Source organism: Strix aluco, chromosome 3 (assembly GCF_031877795.1).
Source record: "Strix aluco isolate bStrAlu1 chromosome 3, bStrAlu1.hap1, whole genome shotgun sequence".
NCBI lineage: Eukaryota > Metazoa > Chordata > Aves > Strigiformes > Strigidae > Strix > Strix aluco.
In genome coordinates, this window is record NC_133933.1 from 40,821,362 (window position 1) to 40,838,808 (window position 17,447).

The following is a 17,447-nucleotide window of genomic DNA, read 5'->3' on the forward strand; positions in this document are numbered from 1 at the left end:
CCCGGCCCCGGTCCCGGCCAGGCCGGAGGTCCGACCCCTCTGGGGCTGCTGGGGCCATCGGGCGGGCCAGGCCCGGCCCGGCCCGGCCCAGCGCCCTCCTCCCCTGGGCAGCGCCCGTCACCGAGCGGCCCGACCGGCGGCTGCACAGCGGAGGCCCGTCCCCCTCGATCCGGGTACCGCCGCCCCGGGGCGGCCCCGGCGCCGCCGCCGCCGCCGCCCCCTGTGCCGCGGCGGGAGAGCTGCGGGGCCGCGCGGCGCCGCGCCTGGGCCGGACTCGCTGCCGGACCGGCCCGCCGGTACGTAACGGGGGCGGCGCCGGGCCCGGGGCCGGGGCGGTCCCCCGCGGAGAGGTGACCGCGGGGCTCCGGCAGCCCTTCGGCGCGGTGGGGCCGGGGGGGCGACGGGACACCCCTCCGGGCGGCGTGGGCTGCGCTGCGGCCTGACGGCTGGGTTTCCGCCGGTCGGTAGTTGCGGAAAATCCGAATATATGAGTTTCTCGCATCAAAACAAATCCCAAGGTGCGGAGAAGGTTAAAAATGAAGGCTGCGGTCCTGCGCGCGTGGCGATGCAGCAGTGTGTGCCCCTCGTCCTGCCCCCCCTCCCCAAACCCGCAACCGGCTGGGCTTTGCTGTCATAGCACAGAGCCTGCTGCTGCAGAATCTGCTGGAGTTGTATCGTAACTTTGTATCTGCAGCATGCGCCAGTTATTCTAGCCGTACACTTTTGTGACTTAAAAGCAAAGTAAGTCGTTTGGGTAGACGAGGAAAAACTTTTAACTCCGACTGTTATTGTTGTCTCACAATTTTAGGAGAGTGCAGAAATGTCTCCCTTCGAAAATAAAGGACTAATACTGGGCATAATGGCAGGGACTGCTGGAATAAGCCTGATGCTGATTTGGTACCGTAAGATCCGAAAACCTGTGCATATACCTGCGTTCCTAGATGTAGGTAACAGGCTTAATTCCGCGGGCTTGCAAAATGAAGCTCCTAATGAGCAAGGAGCAGTAATGGTTTTACACGGAAGGCAACTGCAGATACTAGAAAAATTGAATGGCTTGCTAGTAAGTGTGGACGAGCTGAAGAGAGAGGTGACATTTCTGAAAGAAGCTATTCCAAAGCTTGAAGAGCTTGTCCGAAATGAACTTCAAGGGAAGGGAGATGTTCAGAGGGTTAGCCCATCACACAGAGCAACGAAGCGGAGAAAAGCTGAGACAACTTCTGGTGCAACAGAAACTACCAGCTCTGAGGAAGCAGAAAGTGAAGGAGGGTGAGTCAATAATATTTTCTATATACCTATGTGAAACTTTGTATGGGAAACAGGAACCCTTTTAAAGTTTTATGTCTATTTTATATTTCTCTATATTCAGGGAAAAAGCCCCAAACAGTTCAGATTAGTAATTTTTAGATCAGAAAAAGCTCTGGGTGACCATCTCTGAATCTGTGCTAGGCTGAAGTTGGCTTAATGCCAGACATAATACAGATTTTTAAGGGTGCATTTAGTAACAATCTGATGCAGTGTTGCTACATAGCTATGCAACTGAGAGTCAAAGTTCTGAATAATGGTGTAATTTTAAAAGTGCTTCTCGTAAGAAAGTAGTCTTGTCTTCTGTCTGACAGAGTTTGTTCAAATTGTACAAATACTTCTGTGCTTTCATGACAGTTGTCAACTATGGGCCTTAAAGACAAGTTATCACAGTGTTCTGCCTAAAGGTATTACATGCTATGAAAGCTCTGTCCAAATGCAGCACGTGTACAAGTGACAGTATGTTTATGTGCATTTGCTGTTGTATACACTTTGTGGTGGCTTAAAATGTAATCGTGAGGGATTTAGGGTACTGATCCAGTAAGGCAGAAAGTTCCTAGTTTTGATCACATCTTGTAGTCCCATTGTGGTTAATGGGATCTTTTATACATGTGGGTTGAGGAACATGCTGAAGGATCAGACATAACTGGAGTCCAGGAGAGGCACTGTATTTTTGTCTTTTCATATGTTGCGGAATATACCCTTCAGTAGTAAAGTAAAAATGGTGATGACGTTACTCCTGTAATTGCAACTTTATTTTGATATAATCCGATTAGATACTTATATGCAATTTAGTAAGGGTATGTTTATAGCAGCTGAGTTTTTGAACCATCTCCTCTGTGTTATACGTGCCTGTGTAGGCAGCATTATGTCTGTAAATTGCCTATCTTAAGTCTCTTTTTTTTTTCTCTAAAGATATATTCATTAACTGTAATATTCTGAAGACAGCAATATGCTGCATATAATAATTGATGCAATTCTATTTTTTAAGAGTTTCTCCAAAATTATTTTCAGTTCCTGTGGGCAGAATTTCTTGTTGTGTTACATCCCAGCCCACATGCTTCACAAGTCTTAGATTTTGACACCATATTTCGAGACCTGTCAGTTCTATTATGAGCCAGTTCTTTATTCTAAGTATTCAGTACTGGCAGAGGTATTCAAAGACATGTAAAATCATTTGTAGAAATGTAGAAGCATTTCAGTTTGTTTCTCAGATTGTTTCATCCATTAGTTGATTTGCAGAGGCCTTTATGTTATGCATAAAATATTTGGAGATGTAGATAAGGCTAAAGGACCAGTTTGTGAATAACCAGGCTCGCAGACGCAGTGTAGGGGTTATTCCACACCTAGCATTTGAGAAGATCCTGTTTTCTGGTCAGGAGAGGTGAATTTGAGAACCAAGGAGACTTGCCTGTTCAGGTGGTTCTGTGTGACGAAGCAGGTGATGAGATGATCCAATGCAAATGATTATAGTGTGCAAGAGCTTTGAATGTGTCCTTAAGAGAGGCCTTCTCTGACAAGTATTTGTGTACAGTCAGGAGGAAGGAAGACAATTCAAGGTTATAGATAGTGTTAGTCATTTGGGTATGTGCTTTTCCAAAGCTATTTTTTAACCCCTTTTGAAAAGAGGTGTTTTTCTCCTGCTAACACCTTGTAATTGATGTGCTTGTTTTGCATATCTTCTCTAAATTTAACATAGTTTTATTTTGTTTAAGTAATTTTATTTTTGTATTTTTTCTTCTTCTTGCAAATGGAAGTTGTTAATCCTAACGTGTGTACAGTTGCAATTTCTGAGCTTTTTCTCAGGTCTTCTGTAACTTGAATGACAGTGGTGCATGTTCTGTGAGAGTTTGCCATGAGAGACAGTAACAACACACTTTTTTTTTTCCAGTTAATCACTGCTTCATGTGCTGTAGGTGTAACACCATGTGCATTGGTTTATACTGTTCTGTGGTGATTTCCACACACAATAATGCATTCAGTTGCTAGTTTGTGCACTAGAGAAATAATTTTTCTCTTTGTTACAGATTAAATGTTTTTTCACTTTCTGTGTTCTGTCTAAAGTTCAAGCAATGTGTTTCACTGCCTCAGCAGTATTTTCAGGATCTAAAAGATAGGATTTTGCTTGTGTTAAGCACTTCTGGTTTTAAATGGGTAGATGCTGGGAATTGACAGATGAAGTAATCTTAAGAGTTTTATGGACTTGTGCTCGATGGCTACATTGGTTTCAGATTTGTAAACTTCTTCCAGAAAGCCTTTTAATACTACCTGTTTTTTCCATAAAATATTTGAAGCTGGCAGTCTCTGATATGGTCCTCACTGCTTTGATCTGCTCTGGTCATATTCTTAATGTCACTGTTGTTATTCAACACCTTGGGAAGAGAAGCTTTCTATTTTGCCTTTAAAAAATGATATATTTCTGTAAGTGGAAAAATATAACACGCTTTTTAATAAGAGATATATTTTTACTTAGTAATTTTTATTACAATAATTATATGAGTGGAAGGTACACTGAATGGATGGGACATTGAATGCTAAAGAGCCTACAGTTTCTAGCCTGTGCTTTTCTGTATTCTAAATAGTTTGTTTCAGTTTCCATCATTTACGAGTGAAAACCTCAATCTTTTAACATTTGAGCATGTGTAACAAGCACTCATTCATTTATGAATACAATAAATTGTGTCTAGATGATCCCCTGGGATGGAGAATGTCACCTAATCCTCCTCTTTGTGATTTTAAAGCTGGTTCCTCTCTGACAGAGCAGTGATGAGCCATTGACATCAGTGTCATGTTTGGCCTGACATCCAAGTATCATGCTTCAGCTGGCCTGACATCCAAGCTTTTCAAATTACGTTTGGCATCAGTCACCAGAAAGACTCACCGCAGTAAATCCTTTTCCTACAGATGTTTTATTTATAATTTTTCCTTGAAATAGTTTAAATATTCAGCAGGAAGAAACATTTCCCTTGCCTGCTTCTGAGGATCACTTCACTTACATTTCTTCATTTATTTTTGCTGCCCATTTGTTTTCAATGCAACCCTCAGTTGACCTAAGAATTGGGTTTGCCAAACTTTTCCTTGAAGGCTGCTTATCATTACTGATGGATATGCACTCTGCTGGGTCATACAGTGCAAATTTGATCCAGATCAGTCTGTGACATATAATCACCTTTCTATTAAATTAGCTGGACCGGATGAGATGGTGTTTGTGTCACCTTGTGATTTTTTTTAAGTTGACAGGGAGACAACAGATGATATTTGATCTGTCTAAAAGCTGAAGTGTTGTGAACAGATGATACCTGGTTAGGCCCAGTGTCTGCCAGTTTACAAGCAATCCAACACAGGTTTTGAATCAGCAAAGTGGGTTTATACCACAGTGGTGTTTTACACCATGTAGTTCAGGGGGTTTTTCTTTAATCCAGTGCTAGATGCCTGGATTTACTGAACAGCTTAACCGCAGTGTGGTGTCCAGCACAGTTTCCATTTGTTCTTTGAACTTTGAACAGTCCTTTGTGATCCAACTGAGTCCTGTTGGTTGATCATTGCTTGTCACATTCTTACCATTGCTTTTCTCTTTCAAATAAAATCTATTGGTAATAAAGGTGAAAACAAATTGGCACTGACTATAGACATTTTTAAAGTTCTTCCATTTTATCAAATATTGGTCAATGTGTTTATCACATGTAAATACTCACTTTTCTATTTATCATCTAATAAAACCTCTTGAAGGAAGATAACAGGTAAAATTGCAGATGTTGGTGTTGTTATATGAAATATTTGTAAAAAAAACCATACTGACTCTTCCTCATTTTTTCTTAATTTCCCTTTTGTACTACTGTCATCAGCCCTTAGACTCTTGGAGTTTTTAAACTGTATTAAAAAGACTCTCCACTTCTGTTTGTGTTAGTACTGATTTTCTTTTGTTTTATAGTACTGCTTTTCATAACATGCTTCTTAGAATGAGTAGATGTATAAGCCTGCTGGCTGCTTTGTTGAAGTCAGTTATCAAGCTCTTCTTATGTAGTTTTATATCAATAATATCTGTTACACTCTTATTTTGTCCTTGAGTAGCTGGAAGGACTTCCTATCTTGTAATAAAACTGGCTTCCACTCAAACTGGTAAAGTACAGCTTACCCAGGTTGACAGGGAAAATCCTAGATGTTAACTTTTTAACAGTCTGTATTCCCTTCTTAGCATGTTTTCATGCTTAAAACATTTCAGCTATGATAAGGATCGAACAGAGAGCTAGTAAGAAAATTAATGTAATCAGAAACAAAACAGGAAAACATTCCTTATGGTTGAACATTCAAAATGGTTGAAGTGATACTTTAATGTTTTATACTTGATTAAATTACCTTGCTGTCATTTACCCCCAAGACTCCCAAGCAATGTAGGAGTTTGCCTGGGGTGTGTGACTAGTGAGGTGGGAACTCATCAGAAATAAGTCATGAAGCCCTTGGCTATCACCTTGGTGCTTTTCCTGTGGGAAATGCTTAGAGGCAGCAACATCAGCTCTGGAGCCAAAGAAGAAGAGATGAGGAAGAGAAGACCCTCTGAAGGCACTATAAAGTTATTTTTCTAGGAAAGAAAGGAAAAAGTTAGAGGAATGCTGGTGCAACTCGAGGGTAACTAATATGTTGAATCTTAAGCACAAGCAACTGTTTGGACTTCCTTGGACATTTTGGTATCAGGACATTTAATTTCTGGCCTTCTCATGAGGAACATTATTCACTTCAAACCAAACTTGGAGAAGATTTTAAACATTTTGTTTCCTTCATTTGAGAATGGCATTCATGTCTGTTGGTTGTGTAGGAACTCCTGCCCCTTAGTGTCTTCTCATCTATGTCAGCAGGCATAGGGTTGTATGGTTTGTTGCAGTCCCTAGGAATTACTGGCATTGCCTTACCCAAAGAGCATTATTCACTATGATGGTTTTCACTTTCCACAGGTTGTTTTATAGGTACTGTTTTGCCTTCTTTAAAGCATGCAGTCAACAAGTAAATTGAAATTTATGGCATTGTCATCAAGGTTTAAGATTGCCTGCTCCACATTTAAATTATTTGAGGATTCATAAAGCAGATAAATAGAGGAGGTAGGAGAGAATTTCCCAGGACAGTGGAGGTGAGAGGGAATGGGGAAGAAATGACCTGTCCTCTCTGCTGTTTCTCACCACAGATGTGCCCTGGAGATTGTGTTTCTGTAGGAGAGGTGGGATAAGGGAAAGGCTTGATGCAGTATAGTCTAATCTTAAAAGATTATTCTTCCATGATATTTCATAACTAGATCCTCATGGGTTCACATCATCTGTTAGGTAGTGACCTACTTCACGCTTCTTCCATTTGAGTCTCTCAATGAATATTCTCATATGACTTACCTGGTATCATACGAATTTGATGTTTGGCAATGACAGTTTGATACAGTGCTGCTGGAGGTCTCTGCTGGGCTTGTTTGGAGTGACAGGGCCTGGCTGTCAGCCCAGCCTTGGCCTTTGTATTTTTGCTGGGAGAGTAACATATTCCAATAATCACTTTTTGCTGTTTTCTAACATTGGAACAGTAGTGTTCATAGAAGTTTTAGCAGATGTTTATGCAGCAAAGATAAAGATAACAACATCAGCATTGACTTCCAAACACTGATTTGTTACTTTCCTATCTACCTGCTTCAGTAGCATTTGATGCAGTGCCCAAATTCCTATAACTAACAAGTGTTACAGTTGCAGTATTGTGTAGGAATTTGAAACTGCCTTTACTGCTTACTTGTTGCTATTTTATATTATCTAGTGCCCTTATTTTAGGTTGGTAATTGCACAAACCACATTAATGGGGGGGGGGAGGGGGGGAGATGATGGCATCCAAACCATGTGAGGAAAGGTACTTTCCAGACATATTTCACATCATAGGGTTATGTATGGGAGCTAAAGGACTGCCCCCCTCCCACCAAATCCCTTGCACTTTTGGTCAAGTTAGAGCTCTTACAAATGCAGCCTATGTATGATGTAGCTCTGCACCCACTTCAAAATAACTATGGAAGAACAAGATGCTGTGTTTTGAAAGATGCTTCAGAAAACCAAAATAAATGGTCAGTGGCTTATAAATAAAGACTCTGCAGGATACAATAGGATGTGTTATCAACTTCAGCAACATCAAGATTATGTAAAACAAATCTGTAGGAATCTATGAAGTTTCCCATCTCTGCTCTGCTCCACGTTGTTTTTCAGTTTGAACACACACACACATGATTTCTGTATGTACTGTTTTATCCAAATGTATTTTTGACTCCTCTTTCCCATATTACCAGGTTAATTTTTCAGCAAAACTGTTGTGCCACATCTAGCACTTGAGTAGCATGATAAGCAGCTGTACTTGTTCATTTACAGGCTGTAAGAGTATCTGCTCATGTTTAGTTCTGGTCACAATGCCATTCGGCTGCTCCTATATGAAGTTGGAGCACCCTAATGTATGCTCACCACTTTGGACAGTAAGGCCACCTGCTTATCTCTGCATGGTATTTATGGCTTTTTTAAATATTTCTTTGTCCTTGACTGCCTTGTGCTGAGTACTTGTGCACTAATTATAATGAATTAATAAGAGTTCTTTTCCCAGTTTCAGGTATACTGACCTTCAGAATGTTCAAAAGAAATAAGTAAAGGAATTGATAACAGTGGTGTTATTGCTTATATATAGATCTTACAAGTGTTTAAGAAAACACTGTATAAGTGATTCTTACAGCACTTACGTTCTGGTTAGTAAACTCATTCGTATTTCAAAAAATAGGGAAGTTGAGGTAAAGAGTTGAAGAGGCCTGTTCAGGGTTACAGAGCATGTCTTAATACACATTAATGGTTTAAAGTGTTCTGCATTTGAAACACAAGGATACATGTGTTTCTAATATGTATCTGCATTTTTAATGCAGTATTAGGCAGCCGGACAGTGTAGTTACTTGCCTGTTATGTTTGGAATACGATTGTCTGTCCCTTTGAAGATAAAGGTTTTGTAATAATACCAATAATAAGCTTGATACCATGAATGAAAACTCCTTTAAGGTTGAACAACTGGATGAAATTGTGTTCTGAAATTTTTGCATCTGAATTTAACAGCACTTTACCAATATTTTTAGAAAAGGTGGTTATTATTTTCTGTGATTTTAGTTATCTTACAGCTCATACTGATTCTGAAGGAGACTCCGAGGAAGAAAAGGGATGTATGAAATCACCCAATAACATTGTGAAATCAGAAGAAGAAGAAGAGCTATTTAATCTTTTACAGCAGGTGGACAATTTGCACAAGGGTTCAGAGGATGATAAAAAGGAAGGCTTCAGACTGCTGCTTGAGAAAGATGACAAGGTATTAATGGGTAAACTTAATATTATGTTGCTATTAACTTATGCTTTGCACTGCTTTTGAGAACTTCCTTAATAAAATCATTAAAATGCCCACAGGAATGGAAGATGAAATTTCATGCATATTTTTTAAAATACAGTGAAAAAGAAATATTTCAAGGTAGTGTCAATATTCATGTTGGGCAGGCATAGAAGTTTTCACAGAATCACAGAATCATCTAGGTTGGAAAGGACCTTGAAGATCATCTAGTTCAACCATTAACCTAGCACTGACAGTTCCCATCTACACCATATCTCTCAGCGCTATGTCGACCCTACTCTTAAACACCTCCAGGGATGGGGACTCTACCACCTCCCTGGGCAATCCATTCCAACGCCTAACAACCCGTTCTGTAAAGAAATGCTTCCTGACATCTAGTCTAAACCTTCCCTGGCGCAACTTGAAGCCATTCCCTCTTGTCCTATCGCTTGTTACTTGGTTAAAGAGACTCATCCCCAGCTCTCTGCAACCTCCTTTCAGGTAGCTGTAGAGGGCGATGAGGTCTCCCCTCATCCTCCTCTTCTCCAGACTAAACAACCCCAGTTCCCTCAGCCGCTCCTTGCACGACATGTGCTCCAGACCCTTCACCAGCTTCGTTGCCCTTCTCTGGACACGCTCGAGTAATTCAATGTCCTTTTTGTAGTGAGGGGCCCAAAACTGAACACAGTAATCGAGGTGCAGCCTCACCAGTGCTGAGTACAGGGGTAAGATCACTTCCCTGTCCCTGCTGGCCACGCTATTTCTGATACAGGCCAGGATGCCATTGGCCTTCTTGGCCACCTGGGCACACTGCTGGCTCATGTTCAGCCGGCTGTCAATCAACACCCCCAGGTCCCTCTCTGACTGGCAGCTCTCCAGCCACTCCTCCTCAAGCCTGTAGCGCTGCTGGGGCTCAAGTGCAGCACCCGGCATTTGGCCTTATTGAAACTCCTACAGTTGGCCTTAGCCCATCGCTCCAGCCTGTCCAGGTCTCTCTGCAGAGCCTCCCTACCCTCGAGGAGATCAACACTCCCACCCAACTTGGTGTCATCTGCAAACTTACTGAGGGTGCACTTGATCCCTTCATCTAGATCATCAATAAAGATGCTAAACAAGAGTGGCCCCAAAACTGAGCCCTGGGGGACACCACTCGTGACCGGCCGCCAACTGGATTTAACTCCATTCACCACCACTCTTTGGGCCCGGCCATCCAGCCAGTTTTTTACCCAGCAAAGCGTGTGCCCATCCAAGCCACGAGCAGCCAGTTTTGCCAGGAGAATGCTGTGGGAAACGGTGTCAAAGGCCTTGCTAAAGTCAAGGTAAACTACATCCACAGCCTTTCCCTCATCCAATAAGCAGGTCACTCTGTTATAGAAGGAGATCAGGTTTGTCAAGCAGGACCTGCCTTTCATAAACCCATGCTGACTGGGCCTGATCCCCTGGTTGTCCTGCATGTGTTGTAAGATGGTACTCTGGATGAGCTGCTCCATCAGCTTCCCGGGTAGTGAAGTCAAGCTGACAGGCCTATAATTTTCCAGATCATCCTTCCGACCCTTCTTATAGATGGGCGTCACATTGGCCAATTTCCAATCTGTCGGGACCTCCCCAGTCAGCCAGGACTGCTGGTAAATGATGGAAAGTGGCTTGGCGAGCACCCCAGCCAGCTCCTTCAGCACCCTCGGGTGTATCCCATCCGGTCCCATAGACTTGTGTGTGTCTATGTGATGCAGCAGGTCACTGACTCTCTCCTGGATTGCGGGGGGGTCGTTCTCCCAGTCTCTATCATCTGGCTGAGGGGGCTGGATTCCCTCAATACAACTAGTCTTGTTATTAAAGACTGAGGCATAGAAGGCATTAAGCACCTCAGCCTTCTCCTCATCACTTGCTACCAAGTTTCCTTCAGCATCTAGCAGGGGATGGAGACTCTCCCTGGTCTTTCTTTTGCTATTGACATACTTATAGAAACATTTCTTGTTATCTTTGATTGCTGAAGCCAGATTAATTTCCAGCTGGGCTTTGGACCTCCTGATTTCTGCCCTGCATAGCCTCACAGTGTCTTTGTAATCACTGTGAGTGGCTAGCCCCTTCCTCCAAAGGCTGTAAACTCTCCTTTTCTCCTTGAGTTGCAGCCAAAGCTCCCTGTTCAGCCAGGGTGGTCTTCTCTGCCGCCTGCTCCTCTTAGAGCACCTGGGGACTGCCTGCTCCTGAGCCATTAACACTTCCTTCTTAAAGAGCGCCCAGCCTTCCTGGACCCCTATACCCTTCAGGACCATCTCCCAAGGGATCCTGTCAAGCTGGTGCCTAAACAAGACAAAGTCAGCCCTTTGGAAGTCCAGGATGATTTATTATTTTGTATCCCATCCAGACTCAGTAACTTTGAGGTTTTGTTTGTTGTATGTATTCTTGCATGCAACAGAGGAAGATCATGGACTTTTTTCTACGTAAATGATACTTACTTTTGCTGGTTTTAGAATGGTCTGTGTGCAAATGTCCTGTGGCATTAAATAGTAATCAGAGCAAGTGTTCTCAAGACATCAAATGATGAGCCTGTAGTCTGGTTATACCTTTCTGATATACTTCATGTGAATTTTTCCTTTGACTTTATTGTGCACATATATAGCTCCAGATAAAATTTCGAAGTGGTTTGATGTGCAGCGCTTAATTCAGTGTATCAGTTTCTTCTGATTTGGCAAACATTAGTTCTGATTATATTTTCATTTACATATTGAAATACCCAGGAAGATGCTAATTGTGAGTGAGTGTGGTACTTGTGTCATCCCTAAAGAAAATACACACCACATCATTCAGGGATTGTTGTGCTCTACTGGATTACCTTTTTATTTTTTATATTAAAAGAACTTTAAAACTGATTTATGAAATAAAACCTCTTTAGACAGCCCAGGGTATTTCCAAAAGTGGTGTTCTCCTTTGGTTGTGAAAAACTGGTCATCTGGTTCTCACATAATCTAAAAGTAGTATAGAAGGATGCAAAATAACCAAAGATTTTATGCCATATTCCAATAACCTGCTTTAAGCATTATGAAAGGAAACTGTTTAAATCACATTCTGATCAGTTTAATTACCTAGTTGTCCTCTACTTTCAGTATGAAAACTGTGTGGACTTTCTTTGGAGACTTGCACGCGCTTACGGAGATCTGTTTGAGATGACTACTGATGCAGAAGAGAAGAGGAAATATGTTACTGATGGTAAGCAGAGGAAAAATGTTTGTGTAGAATACCATCTGAATGTAGTGAAACATGCTTTGAACTTTGTTCAAGTCTTCCAATCCAAGAAATTTCCAAACCAATAAATGGGAGCATTTGTGCTGTAATAATAATGTTTTGTGCAATCAACTACCACAGTATACAACTTCAGTCCATTCTTTCCTCACTGGAGAGATCCAAAGTCAGTGAAGAAGTACTGTGGGTCATAATTGAAAGCTGTTGGTTCTGGATGGTGCCTTAAAATACTGTATTTTTTTGAGAATCGGATGGATACAGAATGTGAAAAAAGACAGATGCTGTCAGCACAGTTTCTTAATTACATCTTTGGGAGAGTGAGAGGAATAAATGAACGCCAAGACAAAGTCAAGGTTTGTTTTTCTGCTTTCCTGTGGCAAAGGAGCAGTCCTGCATATCATCAGCCCTTTTTGGGGTGATGGTGGGGATGAAACTTTGTGAATCTGTAAAAACTGTTGACCAGAAACAGAAGTTGTGTGTGACAATTGGTGTTGCATCCAGGCATCTCTCCCCATGTGTCCTGTTTGACAGCTTAACCTCAACAAGAGTCTGATTTTCTTCTTCACAGCACTTTTTTTTGGTTGCTTTTGAAAGCATTGCCCTTTCTTTCACTGTCTGGAGACATATTGGCTAGAGGTACAGTTTACATGTCCCTTTTTGTTTTGGGCCTTCTTCTCTTTATTACAATAAAACCTACACCTTTTCTACCTGTGTCACTCTCCTCCCATCAACACACTGTTCTTACAATAATCCTTTTTGCCTGTATCTGGGAATACTTCTCTCTCTCCTTTGTTTCTCCATTTCTTCTCATTGTTTTGCTGCACCAGATTCAGGTTTTCTAAGTGTATTTCAATTTCAGGTTATTTTGACTTTTGTGACTACTTTTCTGTCAGCAACTTTTTCTACTTTTCTGGTAGCCATGACAACATCACTGACTAAATAGTTTTGGCTGCCTTTTGTCATTCTTAAAGGCAGTGCCATGTCTTTGTGCTGTCATTACATATTTCGTAGCCAACCTTAGCTTGTCCAAGGTCCTTGTCCCATCCTTTTGTCATCTAAACACTTACGAGGACTTGCACTTAGTTACTTAATTGATATTGTCTTTGCTTTAGTAGCAGCTTGGCTTTTTTGTATGGAAATCATGCAGTGCAGTGAGCATTATGACAGAAACTAAATCTATGACAGTAAACTCTGTTGTTGGATCCTTTGCTTTTTACCAGTGACTACATGTAACGTCAGCCAGTGAATAATAATGGCACAGCAAAAGACAGGGAGAGATAAAGAATGATGGAATGAAATTGGGTCTTAGGTGTTGAGTAACCAGCCTAGTTTGGCTGATTCTCATGAAGTGGTGGGTGGCGGTAGCCTTTTTCATCTCAGTTTTTGGAAGTGGTGCAGAGGGATTGTGACTGCGGGGGAGCTGGCAGTGGTTTCGTGGGGTTTTTTTCATTCTGCTGGGTTGGAGGACTGTGTATGCTGTTCTTTGTTTTTATGAAGTTAACTTGCAATACAGAAATGTCAGTGTGGCTTAATTGGTTGCAGCTGAGACTTTGCAAACAGCAAACATCTCATCTGAACTTCTTACCGGGAGCATGGGTTTGATCAAATCACCTACTGTCATCTTTATTCAGTTAAAAGTGGAACTTAATAGAAGTCTTTGTGCTGGAAAGGAACTTCAACTAGTTCTTTCCTGTGCCCAAGGCAGGAAACAGCTTTGCTGGTTCTTCTGACAGGTGCATCTCTAACCTGCTTTTAAGGGTCTTCTGTCTTAGAGACAACACATCCTCATTTGGCAGTCCAGGTCAGTCTTTCCCTGATTTAGCTGCATCTGAGTTGGATTTTAAGAGAAAAATACTAAAATTGCACTCATATATATATATATGCACATATTTATATATGTATGTATAGGTATGTAAATGATGTAAAGCCTGGATGTTACATTGTCCATCTAAATGTTTACAAGAACAGGAGGCAATTTCTTCTTTGCAGCTAGAGTGTATCAGGTTGCTTTGTTCTTGGGAGTTGCCTGAAATGTGGAAGAGTACAATAAATCCTTTAATATATTTTATTTCGTTTACAGGAAAGATTAAAGCTGAAAAGGCTGTTCAGCTGGATGCCAGGAGTGCTGAGAGTCACCAGTGGTAAGTTGGACAAAATGTGCATTTTTACAAACTTGTATGTATTTATCAAATCCAACAAAAAACCCCAGCTGTCTTTGTCTCTAAATAGTGCCCACAGCAAGTTACATTTATCATGCTACAGTCTGACATCAATTTCATAAATGATTCATTAATATCTTTTCATAGTTTTATGGAACTCAGTTATCATCAGTTGCAGCTAAAAATTACATTGACATATTCTGTGAAGCATTTACTATAGCATGTGAAACAACTCGATAACTATACTTCAGTACGTACCGTGAAATGTAGAAGGGAGTATTTGCTTAAACCAGTATATTATTGCTCAGAGAAACCATAGTTTTCCATTTACCTTCTCTTTCAACACTTTGCAAAATAATGTGATTTGACCTCCTATTTTATCCTTTCTTTTACTTCTAATAATCTGAAATCTAATAGTTAAAAAGAGACATGAGAGGACTATGGAAGTTTTGATTAACTTCTCAATTTTTGTTTTATCATATCATTTTCCTCTAAGCTTGGCACTTGGATTAATTTTGTAGACCTTGCCAGGACTGGCAAACTCTTTGCAAATGTAAATATTTTTAATCAAATCAACATTATAAGGTAAAAGATAATTCTGCTGAGTTCCAGCAGATAGTTCCTCACTTTACTATTTTATTAATCAATTTTACTGAGCTCCTGATTTCTCTTCTAATATAGTTAGCTTTTCCTTTCCATTTTGGTTTCTATGTCCTTCATTAATTTTGTCATTACACATTTAGGGTGGGATTTCACTTAACTTTTACATATCTAAACCAAACCCTTTTATCCTACACTCCCCTCACAACTGAAAAAGAAGTAGCCATTTCTGGAGTGCAGTTCATCTGAGTCCATTTTGCCCATCTGCATTAGGGTGAGATGAATTTTTCCTGAGGTTCAGCTGACAACATCTCCATTACCAGTAAAGGGAGCACATGTCAGCTAGCTCAGGTTTAGATACTTGATTAGACACAGATGTTTTCATTTAATTAGGTGACTCTCTGGCTTGGTCTCTTTCTCCTAAACTTCAAAGATGGATATGTTATTGTTCCACACTGTGTTCCTGTGAGTGTTACCATATTTCTATGATGCTTTTTTTCCTTCTGCTTATAACAACTAGTGATCCAAACATCTGCTTTGTAACAGTGGGGTGCTAGAAGTGGTGTGCCGTGGGAATCTTGACTAAGCTTCACTGTCACAGAGAGATTTGCATTTGCTCTTTCCCATGTCTTGGAAGTAATGATGATGCCTGCCTGGAAATGAAGCCTAGGCCCCGGGGTGGCTATGATGTGGCAGTTTAAGATAGAAGCCTTTGCTTTTGGCCTTACCCAGCTGTTTGTTAATTCCTATCAGCTGGAGGTTGCCACCGTGGCAGCAAAACTAACAGAAGAGGATCATCTTGAGCATCACTCCTCAGTGCAAGGTGAAGTGAAGCTTGAACACCTGCTGAAAGCAATTTACAGCCATTTCTGCTGTTTGCCTGACCACAGCCATGGTCACTTCTTTAGGGTAATGCTGGTGTACCCCTCTCAGCTAGAGCTATGTGTATAAAAAAAATCACATGCAAGCAGACATCCTGCCCCTACCTCCCCAGCCCAGAAGACTGGCAAAATCTCCTAGTATAAATACAACTCCTCTGGCAGAAACTACGCTGATAAAAGCTTACATGTTCAGGGAGATGTAGGTGGTCTGCTGGACTTCAGATGTGAGATCTTGTACTGGCAGGCATATCTAGCAAGGGAAGAATTACGAGTGGAAGGAGATGTGTTCCAGAGGTTAGCTCAGAAAGCCTCTTTGAGAGGTTTAAGAGGAAAACCCTATGTTTTGTAAGCTACTGCTTCTTGTAACAGTCAATGAATTTCTGTATGGTTTACAGTTTCCATCCTTTTTGTATCTGGGTTGCAAGTGAATGTAAGGGTTTTATCAGTTGCTGTTGAACTGGTGGCTTTCTAGTGGTGTAGATTTGAATAGTTTGATATAATATTTTTTTCTGAATATTTTATCCGCTTGTCTTTCTTTTCTGAAGTCTTTCTAACTTGATGCATGATTTTTAAAGTATGATGCCCCATACTGGTGTGGCTGCTCTAACTGAGGCTCTGAATACTGGGCAGATTGGACTTCTATACTCCAGACAGGCATTTGTATGTTTTTGTCTAGGCTGCCAACTGTTGTTCAGTCTGTGGTCCTAGCAGATCCTTTTCTGCTGTGCTGCTGCTTAACCAGATGGACTTGTTTTCTAACTGTACATTTCTTTTTTCTTCCTTGGTAGAGTACTTTACACACATTTCATTGATTTCGTGTAGATTTCAGATCATTTTTTAGGTTTATTGAGGCCATTTAGGTTTGTAAATGCTTGCATCCCCTCCCAGATTACAATTTTATTTTAAAAGTGTTTTGGTTTTTTGTGGGGTTTTTGAAATCATTGACTTCATTAATGAAATTACTGGAAGACAATGGACCCAGCACAAAACTGGTTCACATGAACCTGGTTCTGCAACCATCTCTACAGGTGATTTAATCAAAATGATATTTCCATGGTTAGATTTTGAGGAACATCAGGCAGGGCAAAGTCAAAGGCCACATAAAGGTCAAGATATATCCCATTTGTTGCATTCCTCTAATATTCCAGGCTTGTTTATCTTGTCAGAAAATAAAAATATTTTTGTTTGATACTGTTTGTTCGTGACAAACTTGTGTTAACTGTTTTGTATGCTTCTGCACTTATAGAAAAATTTATCCTGGAATGTTTTCAGGTTAGGCTTGGTTGTCTGTAACCCCTGTCTTTTCCTTTCCTTTTTGTAGATAACTACTATGTTTACCTTTTTCCTTTCTGCTGGGAGTTTCTGTATTACTCAGGAGATTTTGGTAGTCAGCTATATGTCAGATCTGGATTGTCTGAGACTAGCTAATGCAAATTTACCCAGTTTATCTAAACATTATTTTACATGTTAATCTCCATGAACGGGAAATAAGACTTCAGGGAATCTTCCCTGTAGAAACTGTGCTCTCAAAGTTGTATGCAAACAGAATTTTGCCTAAAATCATAAATAGATAAGACTGTCTGTGAACAGAAAACAGTGCAATACAGTTAAGGCATGAAGAAATAATACATGAAAGTAATATGAAATCCATAGTTAAAAAGGATAATAAGAGACAAAACAAAACTAAAAGAAAAAAAAATAGAACAAATTTGCACAAAAATACTAGGATCACTAGCAGGTTGTCACTTAAAGAATGGCATACCAGTTTTACCTAAGTTCAGAGATGAAGGGCAGTACCCAACTCTGGATTGACACCTAAATATACTGTCTCCGTTATATGTGTCTACACATGAGCAGGGGACTTGTCCTCCACTGATAGGGGATGGAGAGTTGATAGGCAACACAT

At 40.9% G+C, this 17,447-nt stretch overlaps 1 protein-coding gene across 3 annotated transcripts in view; it reads left to right on the plus strand.

Annotated features, from left to right (window-relative positions):
• The first annotated feature begins 230 nt into the window (after positions 1–230).
• The window catches only part of RMDN2 (regulator of microtubule dynamics 2), a 53,652-nt gene continuing 36,435 nt past the window's right edge, over positions 231–17,447 (plus strand). For 2 of the 3 annotated variants that reach the window (XR_012622462.1, XM_074818256.1), the window contains exons 1-5: positions 231–296; positions 809–1,266; positions 8,451–8,646; positions 11,766–11,868; positions 13,982–14,042. Coding sequence is in view for 2 of the 3 variants with exons in the window: in XM_074818256.1 (XP_074674357.1) it covers positions 821–1,266; positions 8,451–8,646; positions 11,766–11,868; positions 13,982–14,042 (806 nt within the window). In the remaining variant the exon portion in view is untranslated. Of the gene's footprint in view, positions 301–808; positions 1,267–8,450; positions 8,647–11,765; positions 11,869–13,981; positions 14,043–17,447 lie in introns of all 3 variants that reach the window. The other variant, XM_074818257.1, reaches the window with a different exon arrangement.